This window comes from Callorhinus ursinus, unplaced genomic scaffold (assembly GCF_003265705.2).
Source record: "Callorhinus ursinus isolate GAN/ISIS: 27379988/994484 unplaced genomic scaffold, GSC_fseal_2.0 scaffold2, whole genome shotgun sequence".
In the NCBI taxonomy this organism is placed as follows: domain Eukaryota; kingdom Metazoa; phylum Chordata; class Mammalia; order Carnivora; family Otariidae; genus Callorhinus; species Callorhinus ursinus.
In genome coordinates, this window is record NW_027397064.1 from 6,773,967 (window position 1) to 6,790,380 (window position 16,414).

General features: G+C 46.4%; 1 protein-coding gene and 3 non-coding genes across 4 annotated transcripts; all 4 read left to right on the forward strand.

The window, feature by feature from the left end:
• The first annotated feature begins 4,685 nt into the window (after positions 1 to 4,685).
• Positions 4,686 to 14,461, forward strand: NCL (nucleolin). The gene is made up of 14 exons (XM_025889729.2): positions 4,686 to 4,868; positions 6,031 to 6,147; positions 7,469 to 7,967; positions 8,348 to 8,539; positions 8,744 to 8,830; positions 9,032 to 9,173; positions 10,107 to 10,231; positions 10,816 to 10,939; positions 11,400 to 11,557; positions 11,975 to 12,098; positions 12,343 to 12,476; positions 13,086 to 13,212; positions 13,583 to 13,806; positions 13,984 to 14,461. Exons 1-14 carry the CDS (start codon positions 4,851 to 4,853, stop codon positions 14,058 to 14,060), a joined length of 2,148 nt encoding a protein of 715 aa, XP_025745514.1. The 5' UTR covers positions 4,686 to 4,850; the 3' UTR covers positions 14,061 to 14,461.
• Positions 8,881 to 8,949, forward strand: LOC112807998 (small nucleolar RNA SNORD82). The gene has a single exon (XR_003204224.1). It is a non-coding gene; the product is annotated as a small nucleolar RNA SNORD82 (small nucleolar RNA).
• On the forward strand, positions 12,633 to 12,713 carry LOC112808003 (small nucleolar RNA SNORD20). Its single transcript, XR_003204225.1, has one exon. It is a non-coding gene; the product is annotated as a small nucleolar RNA SNORD20 (small nucleolar RNA).
• LOC112807970 (small nucleolar RNA SNORA75) lies at positions 13,269 to 13,402 on the forward strand. The gene has a single exon (XR_003204218.1). It is a non-coding gene; the product is annotated as a small nucleolar RNA SNORA75 (small nucleolar RNA).
• Positions 14,462 to 16,414: the final 1,953 nt, after the last annotated feature.

Consider the following 16,414-nt stretch of genomic DNA (forward strand, 5'->3'; position numbering starts at 1 on the left):
CTTATAGCTGAAAGTCTGCACCCTTTTACCAACCTCTCCCTATTTCCTCAATTCCCCAACCCCTGGCAACCACTTTTCTACTCTGTTTCTAGGAGTTAGATTTTTCTTTTCTTTTCTTAGAATTCCACATATAAGGGATAACATGCAGTATTTGTTTTTGTCTGGTGTTTATTTCACTTAGCATCATAACCTCCGGGTCCATCTACGTTGTCCCAAATGGCAGGATGTCTTTCTTTTGGCTGAGTAATATTCCAATTTAAAAAGATAAAAATCTTTTTAAAGGTTTTATTTATTTATTTGAGAGAGAGAGAATGAGAGATAAAGAGCACAAGAGGGAAGAGGGTCAGAGGGAGAAGCAGACTCCCCGCTGAGCAGGGAGCCCGATGCGGGACTCGATCCCCGGACTCCAGGATCATGACCTGAGCCGAAGGCAGTCGCTTAACCGACTGAGCCACCCAGGCGCCCTGTACCACATCTTCTTTACCCATTCATCTGACAGGTTGTTTCTGTACCTTGGCTATTGGGAATAATGTTGCAATGAACATGGGGGTGCAGATAATCTCTCTGAAATCCTGTTTTCATTTCTTTTGGAAATATACCCAGAAGTAGGACTGCTGGATCATATGGTAGCTCTGTTTTTCAATTTTTTGAGAAACCTCTGTATCATTTTCCATAGCGGGTGCACCAATTTACATTCCCTTGCATACCTTTTATTTTTATTTTTTTTTAAGATTTTGTTTTTAAGCAATCTCTACACCTAACATGGGACTCAAACTCACAACCCTGAGATCAAGAGTTTCATGCTCCACCAACTGAGCCAGCCCGGTGCCCCAACCTTTGCATGCCTTTTAATTCAATCCTTGGGCATTTAAGAGAGTGTCCCCTCCTTTTCTCCTACCACTGTCTGCTCAGTAAACTCCCATCCCACTCCCTCCCTTTCCTCTCAGAAGACAACCTCCCATTCTCCCAACAGACGGGAGCTACCATGATTCTGACACCCACACTCTGTTCAATGAGTGGATGTTTACTAAGCACCTTCCACGCACCAGGCACCATCTGGGCACTTAGGAGGCACTTACTGAGCCAGACTGACAGGTCAGCCTTGCTGCTGCGCCCCCCAGCCTACATCCTGGCATACACTTACTGGCAGCTACACGGGTACTCTTACCCTTAGTCTCAAATTGGTCTGGACCAAGGGGTGGCCCCTTCATTCAAGAATCCTTCCTCACTTTATCTTGTCCTCTCCTTTTCTTTCTGACCTTCCAATTCTCCCTCTACTGGCTCCTTCTCCACAGGCTATCCCAAAGTTCATCTTCTTCCTTGAACAGCATTAGCAGGGGGATCATTCTCTTTCCTTGGCTTCTAAAACTACCCTCTCTGGGGCGCCTGGGTGGCTTAGTCAGTTAATTGACTTTGGCTCAGGTCATGATCTCAGGGTCCTGGGATTGAGCCCTGCGTGGAGCCCTGCCTTAGTGGGGAGTCTGCTTGTCCCTCTCCCTCTGCCCCTCCCCCCCCGCTTGTGCTCTGTCTCTCAAATAAATAAATAAAATCTTAAAAAATAAATAAAAAGTAAGACTCCCCTCTCTGGCTCCGCTTCTGCCTCGGGCCTTCTTCCACTTCCAGATGTCTCCTACCAGGCCTGGGCTGCCTCCTCTCTTCATTCTGGCTGCTATTCTGGGCAGGTTCCTCATACAGCCTGTGCCTGTGGCCATGTGACCATCTCTGCAGGACCAATTGCCTGAAGCCGTGGGTATTCCTCATGCACTCAATATGTCCCACACTGATCTCCTTAGCTCCCCCCCCCCAGATCTGCAGCCCTGCTTGTGTCTCTCCACTCACGCACACACTCAACAGATAATGGAAGTAAATTATCCTTTCTCCCTCTCTATCCAAGTCACCACGTCTGTCAATAGTAACAATGGCTAAAAATTGAAGGCTGGGGTGTCTGGGTGGTTCAGTCCGTTGAGCATGTGACTCTTGATTTTGGCTCAGGTCATAATCTCAGGGTCATGGGATGGAGGCCCACGTTGGGCTCCCGGCTCAGCAGGGAGTCAGTCTCCTTGAGGATTCTCTCTCTCTCCCTCTGCCCCTCCCCCCATTTGCCTGCGTGCTCTCTCTAAAAACTAAAGAAATCTTTAAAAAATTGAGGGCTTAGGGCTTATTATTTGCCCTAAAAAAACACACGCAGCATCTCACTTAATACCCATAATGACCCAAAAGGCTGGTACTATTATGATCCCCATTTTATAGATGAAGAACCTGGAATGACAGAGTAGGGTCCTAGCTCCTCTACTTACTAGCTATGTGACCCTGGACAAGTTGATTTGCCTCACTATGCCCTAGTTCTGTAAAACAGAGGTAACTTTCTTGTAAATGAATCAATATGTAAAAAACTGGAATACTGCTTGGAACTTAGTAAAGCATTATGTAAATATTAAGCATAACTATTTTTCTATCTCAGGCTGACTCCAAAGCAAGGGACTTGAACACTAAACAATACTGGATCTTCCCACTACTTCCTTTTCCTAAATCAATCATTCATTCATTCATTCATTCATTCAACAAATGATTTTCACCTCAACTTGTGTCTGCCAATGCTTTAGGTGCCAGGAATATAGCAGAGAACAAAATCTATGTTCTCATGGCTGGGGAGGGAGCAAACAGACAATAAACAGTCAAGAAAAATGCCAGGTTGTAATTATGTACCTGCAGATGACTCAATTAGGGTGATGTGATAGGGAGTCCCTGGGTGGCACTTTTCATTAGAAGGTCAGGGAAAACCTCTTAGGAGGTGATATGAACAGATCTGAACAAGGAACCAGCCACACCAATATTTCTAGAATATTTTCACTTGATCATGCCTACCGCTCACCTCTCCAGCCTCTTTCTATGAGTGCCCTAATCTTGGTCTGTGCCATACTGCTTGAAAACACCAGGGTCTTCGGGCACCTGGGTGGCTCAGTCGGTTAAGCATCTGCCTTCAGCTCAGATCATGATCCCAGGGTCTTGGGATAGAGTCCCTCATCGGATTCTCTACTTAGCGGGGCGCCTGCTTCTCCCTCTCCCCTTGCTCCTCCCCCACCCACTCATGCTGTCAAATAAAATCTTTAAAAACAAAAACAACCCCCCCCCAAAAACACCAGGGTCTTATTCCACCATGCCTTGGCCCATGCCATTCTTTCTGTCCCCCATAACCCAGGAAGTGTACCCTGGTCCCCATCTCAGAATTTAGAAAATGAACTTCCTGGGGGATTTCCACAGGTCAGAAAGCAGGGTGCTGACCGCAGAACTGGCCCCAGCCCCCTCCCTGCTCAGAGCCCCCAGGAGTAACTGTGGATTTCCTACATACTCAGTCCCAGGAGTATGCTAGTTAGGAATTGCAAAATAACTTGATTGCTCACAAGAATCCCCATGGGCCCTTGTTAAAATACAAAATCCTGGTCCCCAACCCAAACCTCTTTAATTAGAATCTCCAGAGTTGACTCTGAACAGCAGTGCAATTGTGGAAATATCGTCATAGCTGAAGGTATCAGGCCTGGTTTCGTAGAAACATTTTAGGTATCAGATGCCCAGGATATGTTCTAGGCAGGCTCTATACTAGGCTCTAGGCAGAGCAGGAAGTGCTCTGGGTTAAGTTTGGCACCAATGAAGTTTGCCCACAGTGACCCATCTAAATAATTGGCAAAATCAAATCACAATGCAAAGAACCTTCTGTGCCTCCGCCATTGAGGGAACTTTTTCTTTGGCTCTTTTGACCGACTCCTGGACCATCTGGTGATACTGAATGCGCAGTCACATTTTAATGTATGCTTTAGTCCCAAATTAACAAAAAGGTTAACTTGTGAGTGGTCAAAGGGTTGGCTCTGTGCTTGGTCAGGTTCCTCTCCCCACCCCAGTTACGACGCCTGGTGACCACCAGAAAGTTATCTCTCTGGGCCTTTTCCTCATTGGGAGAAATACCTAGTGCGTGAGCTTACTTGACATTAAATGTGCTATCTGTGCACTGCTCACAACATACGCGACTGTCTTTATTTAAAAAAAAAAAAAGCTCTCAGGAGGCAGCTTCGGACACGTGGCCCGGGAGAGAACCACCTGCAGACGGGGATTTTCTGGCCCTGGTCCGTTGGCGGGCGGGGCTGAGATGGGCCTCCAACGAGGGCGCCGTGAACCTTGCGGACCCTGAATTTCCGGAGGTCTCGGGCTCATCAGCGGGGAAACGGTGGACGAACTGCTTTCTCCACGGCCGCCGGGCGGCTCAGCGTGGAGAGCGGGCCGGAGCCGCGTAGCATCTCCAAGGCCTCCCGAGTCCACAGGACCTCGACACATTCGGGAAGCCAAGACCACCCCTTATCCAACAGCCCGGGGCTCAGGAACGAGCGGCGCCAAAAACGTCCGTCCCACAGCGCAGGCGCCCGGACAGCGAGCCGCGGAGGGGCACTTCAGGAACCGCGCTCTCACTACCCAATCAGCGCCGGCCTTGCACAAAGCAAGTCCCGCCCCCAGGGCGCCGCCACCGAATCCCCTCCCCCTCCCCTGCCCGCCTCGGCCCGCCCACTCCCGCCTGCGCCCCGCCCCGCGCCGTTCTTGGGTAGAGGCTCGCGATTGGTCCAGGGGATGGGCGCAACCTCTGATTGGTCGAGACGGAGTCACGAGGGGGCCGTCGTCGCCTTTCCAGAGGCGATTACTGGGCAGGCTCAGTCTTTCGCCTCAGTCTCGAGCTCTAGCTAGCAGCCAAGTGTACGCGCTCCGGGATCTTCTGTACCAGCGGCCGCCATCGACGTCGCTTGGGTTTCTCTGGGCTCGTCTGCGCCACTCGCTCGCCACACAGTCTGTCGGCATAAGCCGCCATCATGGTGAAGCTCGCAAAGGTAAGAAGACGGCTTGCGCAAGCATGGACGTTGAGGCCTGCTTTCTGAGGAGCGCGCGCGCGGCGCCGCGAGGAGGAGGGCCTGCGCGCCGTCCCGGGCGCGTTCGAGGGCGCCATGCTGCGGGAAATCTCGCGCGATTAGTGGGGAGGTCTCGCGGCTTTTGGCTATTTGGTGGAGAGGTGAAGAGCTTCGGCAAGTTCCGCGGGTGGTTGATGGGGCGCGGAAAGACTTCAAGACTGATTGGGGAGGGGGCGCTGGGCCCCGGGGTGGAGGGATGATGCCAAACTCCTGCGGCTGGCCCAAACGGGACCCCGCCTCCTGACGCACGTGCCCCAGCGCGCGGCCCGCCACGTGGGCCGCGCGCCGCGTGTGCCCCGGCGTCTGCGGAGGGGACCTGGCGGTGAGGTGGAAAAGCGGCGGGATTGCTTTAGGTGGAGGCCCTGCGGCCCACGGGATGTCGGCTCCGGCCAGGCAGGCGGACACGAGGTGGGCTCCAGGAGGAGGCCCAGCCTCGTGCTTTCTGTGCCGTGCTGCGCGCACATGGGGACCTGCGGGGTATCCCCACGTGGCCCCGCCGGGCCTGGAAGGGGCGGGGTTGTTACCACGGGAGGGAAGTTTATGGGAAGACCAAAGCTGTAGTGAGGTTAAGGTCTGATTTAAAAAAAAAAAAAAAAAAGTTGTCTTAAAGATCCTCCCCCGAATTTGGATTCAGGCGACAGTGTAGGATGTGGTGCCAGAATTTACCAAAGGCTTTTTTTCAGGTGTAGTTCCCCGCCCTCGGTGAAGGGCTGCGGATTGTTTGCCGTTAAAATTGGCCAGTTGTAGTTTATTAAATTCACGTCTGAGGTAATGGTTGATGCTGCAAGTATAGTTTTAAAAAACGGATGTGCTTAACGAAGGCAGAAGGAGGAGGGAGATAATTTTCCTTGTAGCTGCCTTTCCATTCTCGGGTCCTTTTTGTAAAACGTGACAGGAATAATGGAGTGGGGGTTGACAGTTTGTTTTAACGTTGACCTCAATAACAGTTTATATTTTTATTTTAATATCTAGCAGTAGGAAAGACGGATTTTAAGAAAGGGAGATGACTGCTTTTTTCTAAAGAATGGTGGCAAAATATGAATGGTCTGAGATGTAGGTGTAATGTGCTAAATGTCTATTTTAGGCTGGTAAAAATCAAAGTGACCCCAAGAAAATGGCTCCTCCCCCAAAGGAGGTAGAAGAAGACAGTGAAGATGAGGAAATGTCAGAAGATGAAGATGATGATAGCAGCGGAGAAGAGGTAATTATATACGACTTAATGCAGACGTGTGTTCCACTAGGAAATGGAGAGTTAAAACAGGTGGTATTAGATGTCTGAAAATATTGACAAAAGTAAGATTATATTCCTTCATCCATGGCCTGCTGACATGATTGTTTCCCAAGCCCTTCATTGACATGTTGATACAGGTAAGTATTTGGATTTGAGAGAAAAGATTGGGAGTCTCCTTTCCATGAGCACTGTTCAGGGCTTGGTGTTACATGTTTTGTTAACTAACTAGTGACATTTTTCTAGTTTGAGTATGTTAACCTAACATACTAGATGAATAAACAGCCTGGACTGTTAACTGTTGAGTGGCATTGCTGTGCATTGTATTCAGGTTTGAGGTTAGCTTTACCAGAATAATAATAGTGGTTATTTTAATTATTTTCCCAGCCTCTAAGCGGGATTTAGTCTCTGTTCATTGTGTATGAGCTTAGTGATACTGGTTACTGTACCTCTTGGTGTGGGTTGAGGGTTGCCACCTCTTTTTGTGTATAACCTGTTACCATTCCTGGTTCCTGTTTGTTCACTGTAAAGACAACTATTGTATTTGTGCTCAGATTTCTTGTGTAGGATTTAATCGAGGTTTTACTGATAATACATTACCCGATAAAACCAGCAGTGAGCAAAAAGTATAACTTAAATGTAGGTGAATAACGGTTTTTATCAAGCCTAAGATGCTCACTTTTTGTATTAATTTTGCAGGGGCTAACTGTCCAGTGTATTTGATACTCGTTTTATTTTTTGGTTTTAATAATGAGCATTCAATGAACTTTATAGCGCCACCCACTCTAGGACTTCTAAATGATTTAGTAGCACTTAACGAGTAGAACTTTTTATGTGCAGGACTTAACAGTTACATACGTCAACTCATAATCTCTAACAATATGTGAGGTTGGTGCTGTTACCTTCACGGGAGAAAGAAGTTGAGGCTTAGGATTTTTTTTTTTTAAAGCGTTGCCTAAGGCTGTCACACGGTGGCAGGTGGGGTCCGCGCGGCCTGTCGTCGGAGTCCGCGTTAGGCTGTGCTGCTTTAAAGATGGGGTTGTGATGTGTGAGGTACTTTAACTGTTAAGGAGGGGTTCCGTATGCTTGAGCATTGGACTTGACGTTGAAGGGTCTCCTTTCCGGCACACGGCGGGGCCCGTGTCCCGGGCCTGTAGTTGAGCCCGCTAGCGTACATCCTCCTGCGCGTGGTCTGGAGCCAGCGCCAGTTCCAGGGTTCAGTACCGGCTCATGACACCGAGCTGTCTTTTTGGGTTTGGCAACAGACTTACGTTTGGTTTTATTTATTCTTCAGGTTATCATTCCTCAGAAAAAAGGCAAGAAGGCTGCCACCACAGCTCCAGCAAAGAAGGTGATGGTTTCCCCGACAAAAAAAGTCACAGTTGCCACACCAGCCAAGAAAGCAGTTGTCACCCCTGGCAAAAAGGCAGTGGCCACGCCAGCCAAGAAGACCGTTGTGCCGGCCAAAGCGGTAGCGACACCTGGCAAGAAGGGGGCCGCAGCAGGCAAGGCACTGGGAGCAGCTCCTGGTAAGAAGGGAGCGGCCGCCCCGGCCAAGGGAGCAAAGAACGGCAAGAACGCCAGGAAGGAGGACAGCGACGACGACGACGAGGACGACAGTGACGAGGACGACGACGACGAGGACGAGGATGACGACGACGAGGACGAGTTCGAGCCCGCGGTGATGAAGGCAGCTGCGGCTGGCCCTGCCTCGGACGAGGAGGAGGACGACGACGACGACGAGGACGACGAGGATGACGACGACGAGGACGACGACGACGAGGAGGAAGACGGTTAGGAGTTCTTTCGTTGGTTCTTGGGCCCCTTTTGTAAGATCCGTCAGGGGTGAGTTTCGGTAGTAATGCTCCATCTTCTGTGGGTTCCGTGACGACCTGGGAGTTAGGCGAAAACCGTTCCAGGGGTTTTCTGGGGTGTTGGCGGCACGCTAGGCTTACCCACAATCACTGCCTGCCCCTGAGGAGGCGCTTACAACGGCACATTCTGTGAGCATTTTTCGTAATGGAGCCTTTTGCTTCCAAGTAATCTCACTGCCTTCCATCATTTGCTAAGCACAGGGGCATTGATGGGAGTATGTCTCCGTTAGATTTTCCTAGAACTAATACTGTTTTGGTAGAATTCTCCTGAGTGTTTGACTAAGTTGCATCACTTTTAGACTCTGAAGAAGATGCTATGGAGACTACGCCAGCCAAAGGGAAGAAAGCCCCTGCAAAAGCTGTTCCTGTGAAGGCCAAGAGCACAGCTGAGGACGAAGATGAAGAGGAGGAGGAGGAGGAGGAAGATGACGATGACGATGAGGAAGAGGAGGATGACGACGAGGAAGAGGAGGAGGAGGAGGAGGAGGAAGGTAATCAAGTTGGCTTCTAAAAATTTGAAGGAGACACTTCAAGGGGCATCTGGCTGGCTCAGTTGCTAGAGCATGCAACTCTTGACTGAGGTCATGAGTTCGAGCCACATGTTGGGTACAGAGGTAACTTAGAAAGGGTAGGGGGAGGCCTGCCATTCTGTGTGGCTCCTCACTGGTAACGAGATTGCTTGAAATGTTGTTCAGAGCCTGTTAAAGAAGCACCTGGAAAACGAAAGAAGGAAATGGCCAAACAGAAAGCAGCTCCAGAAGCCAAGAAGCAGAAAGTAGAAGGTGACCGGGGAATGGGGGGGGATTGGGGAGGGTTAGGATGCCTGATAGATAGCACAAGTGATGAACAACAAAGGGACTTAATACTGAAACCTGATGTGATACTGTGATGTCTGATGTGCTCTGTGTGGAAATGGCAGACTGGAAGTTTAAGCTTATGCCATACTTTACAAGTAGACTAATTTGAGTTTGTGTTTTGCACAGCTACGGAACCGACTACGTCATTCAATCTTTTTGTTGGAAACCTGAACTTCAGTAAATCTGCTCCTGAATTAAAAACGGGCATCAGTGACCTTTTTGCTAAAAATGATCTTGCCGTTGTGGATGTCAGAATTGGTGTGTCTAGGTGAGTATGAGGGAGTTCTGCACGTTACTTTTGGGTTTGCAAGTCTTCAAATATTAGAGATTAATGAATTAAGTTACCAGATTATCAAAATATAAAATCCCAAATTGATGTTTCCAAAATCTTTAAATTTTGTTCTAAATTTTTAATAAGTTAGGAGATTTGATGCTTAAGCTTCTAGAACCATCTCAAAATACTGGATTTGGGGCCCCTGAGTGGCTCAGTCGGTTAAGTGTCTGCCTTCGGCTCAGGTCATGATCTCGGTCCTGGGATCCAGCCCCGCATTGGGCTCCCTCAGTAGGGAGCCTGCCACCCCCCGCCCCCATGTTTGTGCGTGCTCTCAGATAAATAAAATCTTTAAAAATGCACGAGAGGGGCGCCTGGGTGGCTCAGTCGTTGAGCATCTGCCTTCGGCTCAGGTCATGGTCCCCAGGGTCCTGGGATTGAGCCCCACGTCGGGCTCCCTGCTCCGCGGGGGGCCTGCTTCTCTCTCTCCCACACCCCATGCCTGTGTTTCCTCTCTTGCTGTGTCTTTTTCTGTCAGATAAATAAAGTCTTTAAGAAAAAGAATATATATGTATGTATGTAAGAGTACTGGATTTGAAGAGCTGTAATGGTTAATGCTTTTAGGTAGGATTTTCTTAGTGCTTAAAACAGGTTCTTTTTGTCGGTTAATATCAATTGTTATGAGCAGTATGGCTAATAAGACCTCAAAGGTAAACTCGCATCAGTATTTACACCTTACGCTGTAGTAGCAACAGTTTATAGAGCCTTGACTTCTGTTAATACTGTAGGTGTTTTTGTTTTAATTTGATCCTTTTGTTTGCATCCTCACATTAGTGTTACTGCTTGCCCGGCATGTGGTCTATAGCTTGTGTTTTTGTGGGATTTTCCCCCACTCATAATTTTTGCTTTTTTCATCTTACCGCCTTAAAGGAAGTTTGGCTATGTGGATTTTGAATCTGCTGAAGACCTGGAAAAAGCCTTGGAACTCACTGGTTTAAAAGTCTTCGGCAACGAAATTAAACTAGAAAAACCAAAGGGAAAAGACAGTAAGAAAGGTATGTAAGGCTTTAGGTGATTGTGATACTGCTCTCTAACTTGTTAACGGATATGTATCTAGTTGGAGCTAAGTGGCCAGACTAAATAGTTTAGTTTTTTTCTTTTGGGTTTCCTTATAATGTGAGAATTAAGTGAGTTCAACTGTTAAATCCACTGCTTGCTGGTGATATAAATTCCTGAGTCAGGTAAGCAAGAATAGACTTCATTAAAAAAAGAATTGGTTAACTATAGAGAGGTCTTTCCTCACTGGAACTAGAGTGCGTCCCAGCTACGCTCTTCGTATCCTTTAGCTTCTCTCTGTTCACTTGCCGTGTTTCAAAATGTATGTTGATGGTTTTTTAATTCAAAAAATATTGAGCACCTATTTTAGTTTGAGCTCCGCTCTAAGTATTCAGCACAAAGTTTGATTTCAATTACAACAGCAGCTTGTGTTTTTCCACTGCTGCATCTCCATATTAGCAGAGTGCCTTATATATTGTAGGATCTCAAATTATTTGAACAGAACTTTTCCATTAGTTGGTCTTTGTGGGTGAGGAGAGTGTCTTTTAGGCTGTATGTTTCCAGTTTTGTCTTTTTTATCTAGATCGAGATGCAAGAACACTTTTGGCTAAAAATCTGCCTTACAAAGTTACTCAGGATGAATTAAAAGAAGTATTTGAAGATGCTGCGGAGATCAGATTAGTCAGCAAGGATGGAAAGAGTAAAGGGTATGTTTTGTGTCTATGGAAGGTTGAGTTTTATTTAAATTAATGCATTTCCCTGATTTCGTAAAAGAAATTTTGATCTCACTTTCCACGGTGTGTGATACTGGGCAAATTAACCTTTAATCAGTGCTTCCATTTCCTGTCTGTACAGTGGAGATAATATATTTAATCCATAGTGTGATTTTTTTAAAAGGCGAGTTGGTATGTATAAAGTACTGTGCAGTGTGCCAAGCTTTGTAAGTAATAGTAGTTATGCAGTGAGGTGGGGAGACCAGGAGCAAATGTTCTAGGTGTACTTGGCAACCTTGTGTTGTATGGGAGGAAAGTTTAATTGAGAAGCGGAACATGGCAGAAAACCAGAACATTTCAGTTTTTATTGTACTCATTTGAAACGAGTTTCTGTTGCTGAGATTAAAACATTTGTGTTAGAAGAATATGGTTTTTCCCCCCCACTGTTTTGCAGGATTGCTTATATTGAATTTAAGACCGAAGCTGATGCAGAAAAAACCTTGGAAGAAAAGCAGGGCACAGAGATAGATGGGCGGGCTATCTCCCTGTTCTACACCGGAGAGAAGGGTCAAAGTCACGACTCTAGAGGCGGCAAGAATAGCACTTGGAGTGGTAAGAACTTAGGGAATCCCAGGATTGATGGGTGAAACCTTGTAGATTGACATCAAACAAGTTACACCTCTTTGTAATTAATAGCTCAGTGTCTTGAGTGAGAGCTATACGGAGTCCTTTTGCATTAGAACATAGACAAATTAGTTTCCTTTGATATGTATGCTTTTTACTTAATTAGTGTGCATTTTTAAATTAGAATGTTGTAGGAAGATGCAGACAGGTAGCTTTATCTCTAGGTAACGAATGAAATCGTGCATGACAAGTACTCAGTATGACTAACAGGTGGAAGTCCACCTGCATCAACATTGGTATGTTAACTCTTCCCAGTGTGGAAGTTCTTGAGTAAGGTGTTGTAGCCGTGACTAAACTTGGGGACCATTGCTTCAGTCTTCATTTGGCACTTTTTTTTTTTTGTAGGTGAATCAAAAACACTGGTTTTAAGCAACCTCTCTTACAATGCAACAGAAGAAACCCTTCAGGAAGTATTTGAGAAGGCAACTTTTATTAAAGTGCCCCAGAACCAAAATGGCAAATCTAAAGGGTAAAATAACTAGTGTCTTCAGGTTATCAATTATGGGCTCTAAGAATGTCTTGCATAGATCTAAAAGGGGGGGGTAAAGTTATTTTTTCCTGTTACCGGAAGCTGAATGACTTCAGCTCCACAAATTTGTATAAAGAGCATGACTTAAGTATCTCTTTGAGGTAAAAGGCTTGGTGGCGTTAGATAATAGCATAGGAGCCATGTGCTTGGTAACTTGCTCTAAGTATTGATTGTTCATCCTCAGGTATGCATTTATAGAATTTGCTTCATTTGAAGATGCTAAAGAAGCTTTAAATTCCTGTAATAAAAGGGAAATTGAGGGCAGAGCAATCAGACTGGAGTTGCAAGGACCCAGAGGATCACCTAATGCCCGGAGCCGTGAGTTATATTTAATAGGGTGTGGTGTTGTGGGTCAGCACTGCTCGGTGCATTGCTGCATGTTTTTTGTTTTGTTCTGTTTTGTTTGGTTCGGGTTTTTTTGTCCAATTTAGAGACGAACATTTTTGTTTTCCTCTTGTTGCTAAGTGAGGATACTGGATATGATGACTGATTATCTGAGAAAACAATTGATGAAATCTCAAGAAAATTCCTCTAGATAGTCAAGTTCTGATCCAGCTGTCTTCTCCGAGCAGTACATCTGCCCCTGGTTACTGCCCTGTGCAGTAATTGTAAAAAGCTGCCTGCTTAGGGATTGCTGTCTGCCTTGTTTGCATTACTTCTGCTTTCCATAAAGGATCTGAGACAGGATCTGAGCTGCTCTAGTAATCAATGTAAGCTTAAGATGGTGGTGGTTGTATGCCTTTTTTAATTCAGCACTAGTTTGCTAAGTTGCTTTTAGCTGCTTTTTTTCAGCTTTTAAGTGAAAGGCTAGCATCTGCTAAGATGAGCATTCTTGGCCAGTAGTCTTATACTGGACATTATTGAAAGCCAGCATCTGGTTATTATGAATTGTGGCTTTAGGTAAAATGTACAATTTTTCTTCCATAGAGCCGTCCAAAACTTTGTTTGTCAAAGGTCTGTCTGAGGATACTACAGAAGAGACATTAAAGGAGTCATTTGATGGCTCTGTTCGGGCAAGGATAGTCACTGACCGGGAGACTGGGTCTTCCAAAGGGTAAGATGAGCAGGGAATGTTCCGTGTCTGCTAAGTGGAGATCTCCCATCTAGCACATCTTCTCATTGAGCTCCTTTCTGTCCATTGGTGGCAGTTTATGGATTCGCACGAGAAGAAGAGACAATTCACAGTTGCATTATTTTACCTTCTGTCTTCACAGAGGTATATTTTGCTGTTTTGTGAGACATTTCTGAGGTTCAAGCAGTCAGTAAAACCAGTTTCAACCTTCCATAGGTAGCTGCTGTATTATTTGGGTCTTTCTCAGTTGAGCAAGTCTGCTTCCTATGGGATCAGTGTCTAGCATGTGCGGTTAATCTGGGCACTTGTTCAGTATGTGTTCTATAATGGGCAATTTCACTCGGCATTTTAGGTTTGGTTTTGTAGACTTCAACAGTGAGGAAGATGCCAAAGCTGCCAAGGAGGCCATGGAAGATGGTGAAATTGATGGAAACAAAGTTACTTTGGACTGGGCCAAGCCTAAGGGTGAAGGTGGCTTTGGAGGCCGTGGTGGAGGCCGAGGTGGCTTTGGAGGCCGAGGTGGTGGCAGAGGAGGCCGAGGTGGATTTGGTGGCAGAGGCCGGGGAGGCTTTGGAGGTAAGAAGGCTGGGGGTCTTCCTTTTGTATGCCCTGGTTACTGTGGCATATGCACTTTGGAATGTGCTCAGAGCCCATGGTACCCTGTCTCACAAGTTTTCACTGATCACTCTGGGGAAGGGAGGAATCCTGGCAGCTTTGCACTCATTCTTTAATGAATGTCTTGCCTTCTTGTAGGGCGAGGAGGCTTCCGAGGAGGCAGAGGAGGAGGGGGAGACCACAAGCCACAAGGAAAGAAGACGAAGTTTGAATAGTTTCTTCAATCCCTCTGTCTTTCCCTCTTCTGTTTGAAAGAAAAGGACTCTGGGGTTTTTACTCTGTTACCTGATCAATGACAGAGCCTTCTGAGGACATTCCAAGACAGTACAGTCCTGTGGTCTACTTGGAAATTCGTATAGATAACATTTCAAGGGAGATAACCCTGTTGGTTTTGACTGGATATTCATATAAACTTTTTAAAGAGATGAGTGATAGAGCTAATCCTTATCTGTAAGTTTTGAATTTATATTGTTTCTTCCCATGTACAAAACCATTTTTTTCCTACAAATAGTTTTGTTTTTGTTTTTTGCGTTGGGGGGTTGTAAAGGAAAGCAGAATGTTTTATCATGATTTTTGCTTCAGCAACTTTGGGACAAATTAAAAGTCCTAAACTCTGGTGCCAGACTTGTACTTCCTAGAGTGTTTCTCCTGGACTATTACTGAAGGTAGAGCATGGCAAAGCCAGCTCTGCCACTCCAGATCCATCCCACCACCCCTTCCGGAAATGCTTGGTAAATTGGTGTCAAGTATCCTGGCTACAAGATTTGGTGAAATGGCTGGTAAGGTGACATGAAAGGCTTGTTGGCAATCTGCTATGGCTTACCTGCTTGTAGCAGGCCTGAGGATATCAGATATGCTGAAGAAGTTCTGGAGAGGGTCCAGGAGCACATTGGTCAGGCCTCCTGAGGCATGCAGCTGAGAGCGTGGACCCATTGAAATTGGCAGTGACTCAATAGAACTTGTGCCAGATGACTGGACCAGTGGGGGCTTTGGGACTGTGAGCCTGGGGAGGAAACTACCAAGTCCACCAACAACTTCAGGTTAAACCGATGAGAAAGAACTTTGGTATTAGACTATGTTCGTACTCCCTAACATAAGTACTCCTTGTCCCATCTACCTCTGATTAAGGTTAAGGGCCATATGAAAGGTCTATGCCAAGGGATTAACAGGATTACTAAACAGTGGCCCAGATGATAACAGAGCAGAGATTTTAAACCTAGCCATCCAAATCCGAACGCCCATGGACTCTAAGCACCTGTTTTAATCAGAGTAGTCAAAATGTAGAAGGGGCACCTGGCTAGTTAGCATGCAACTCTTGGTCTCAGGGTTGTGAGTTTGAGCCCCACAGTCGGTGTAGAAATTGCTTAAAAATAAAATTCTTTAAAAAATACGTGTGTGTGTGTATATATATATGTATATATGTACACACACAGAATTTTTTAGGCTTAGAGGGCAGTCAAGGAAATGGACAGTTCTGTTTTGTCCTGTTTGAGTTGCACTGTGGGATGAGGAAATCTAAGCTCCGTGTTGTCATCCATGACTTAAACCAGTCCTGATGCAAGTACTGTGGATGTAGAGGACCAATGGCCACCTTGGAGGGTGAGCTTGCCAGTGGAAGTTAGGTGCTGCTGTGAAGAAAGCTCAAGCCAGCAGGGGTACATTCTCTGACAGCCAAACCTAAAAACCTTGGCATCCTGTTTGTCTAGATTCCAAAGTTTGAATTGGAGCAAATAAAGAATATTGTGGGTTAAGTCTGTTAGCTCTTAAGTTACAGCAAAAGTGAATGGTGTTCAAAATTCGTATCAATGGCAGATGAATGCCCCACCACTGGACTTGTAAGAAGGCCTGTGAGGTTGGTGTTAAGATCCCAAGACCCAGCAAAGGAGGACTAGGGCTTTTGTGACCCTACAGCCGTTGCCTACGTAGGTGCTTTCCCTGGTTGCCTATTCTTGACTAGCAGGCTTGCAGGTTTATACCTGAAAAGGTATTTGGCCATTAGGAACATGAATTGGGGTTGCTGTAGGCCCAGGCCCAGCACAGCCAATGCTCAAGTACTACTCAAATGCTGTTAAATAGGATTTGACCACCCCAGACTTGGGGATCTTGTGGGTTCCTTGCTGGAGGGAAGGGAAACCTACTGGACCATTAAGAGTTCCTCTTACATGTATACTATTTAAGAGAGTGCACAGAAGGAGAGGGAGAAGCTGACTGCCAGCTGACCAGAGAGCCCATCCTAGGGCTTGATCACAGGACCCTGAGATCATGATGTGAACAGAAGATGCTTAACCAATGGAGCCACCTAGAATGAGTGAATTCTGATTCCAAAGAGTGCCCCTGATACTGTGCCTGGGGTATGCCAGGCATTTACCTCAGCCCCTCTGTAAACCTGCTGTGGGCAGAAAATAAAGGTTCATTTTCTATTTGGTTCATCACCATTAAGGGTGATGGTCCAGCCAGCCCTTACTACTGCTTGTTCCAGAGATGGTGGTCTGACTGGTGTGGAATGGAGAGGAGGTTGGAGGGTGTTGGTAGCCCTGGAAAGCCAGAGAGGAGCATTCAGGTTTCTATT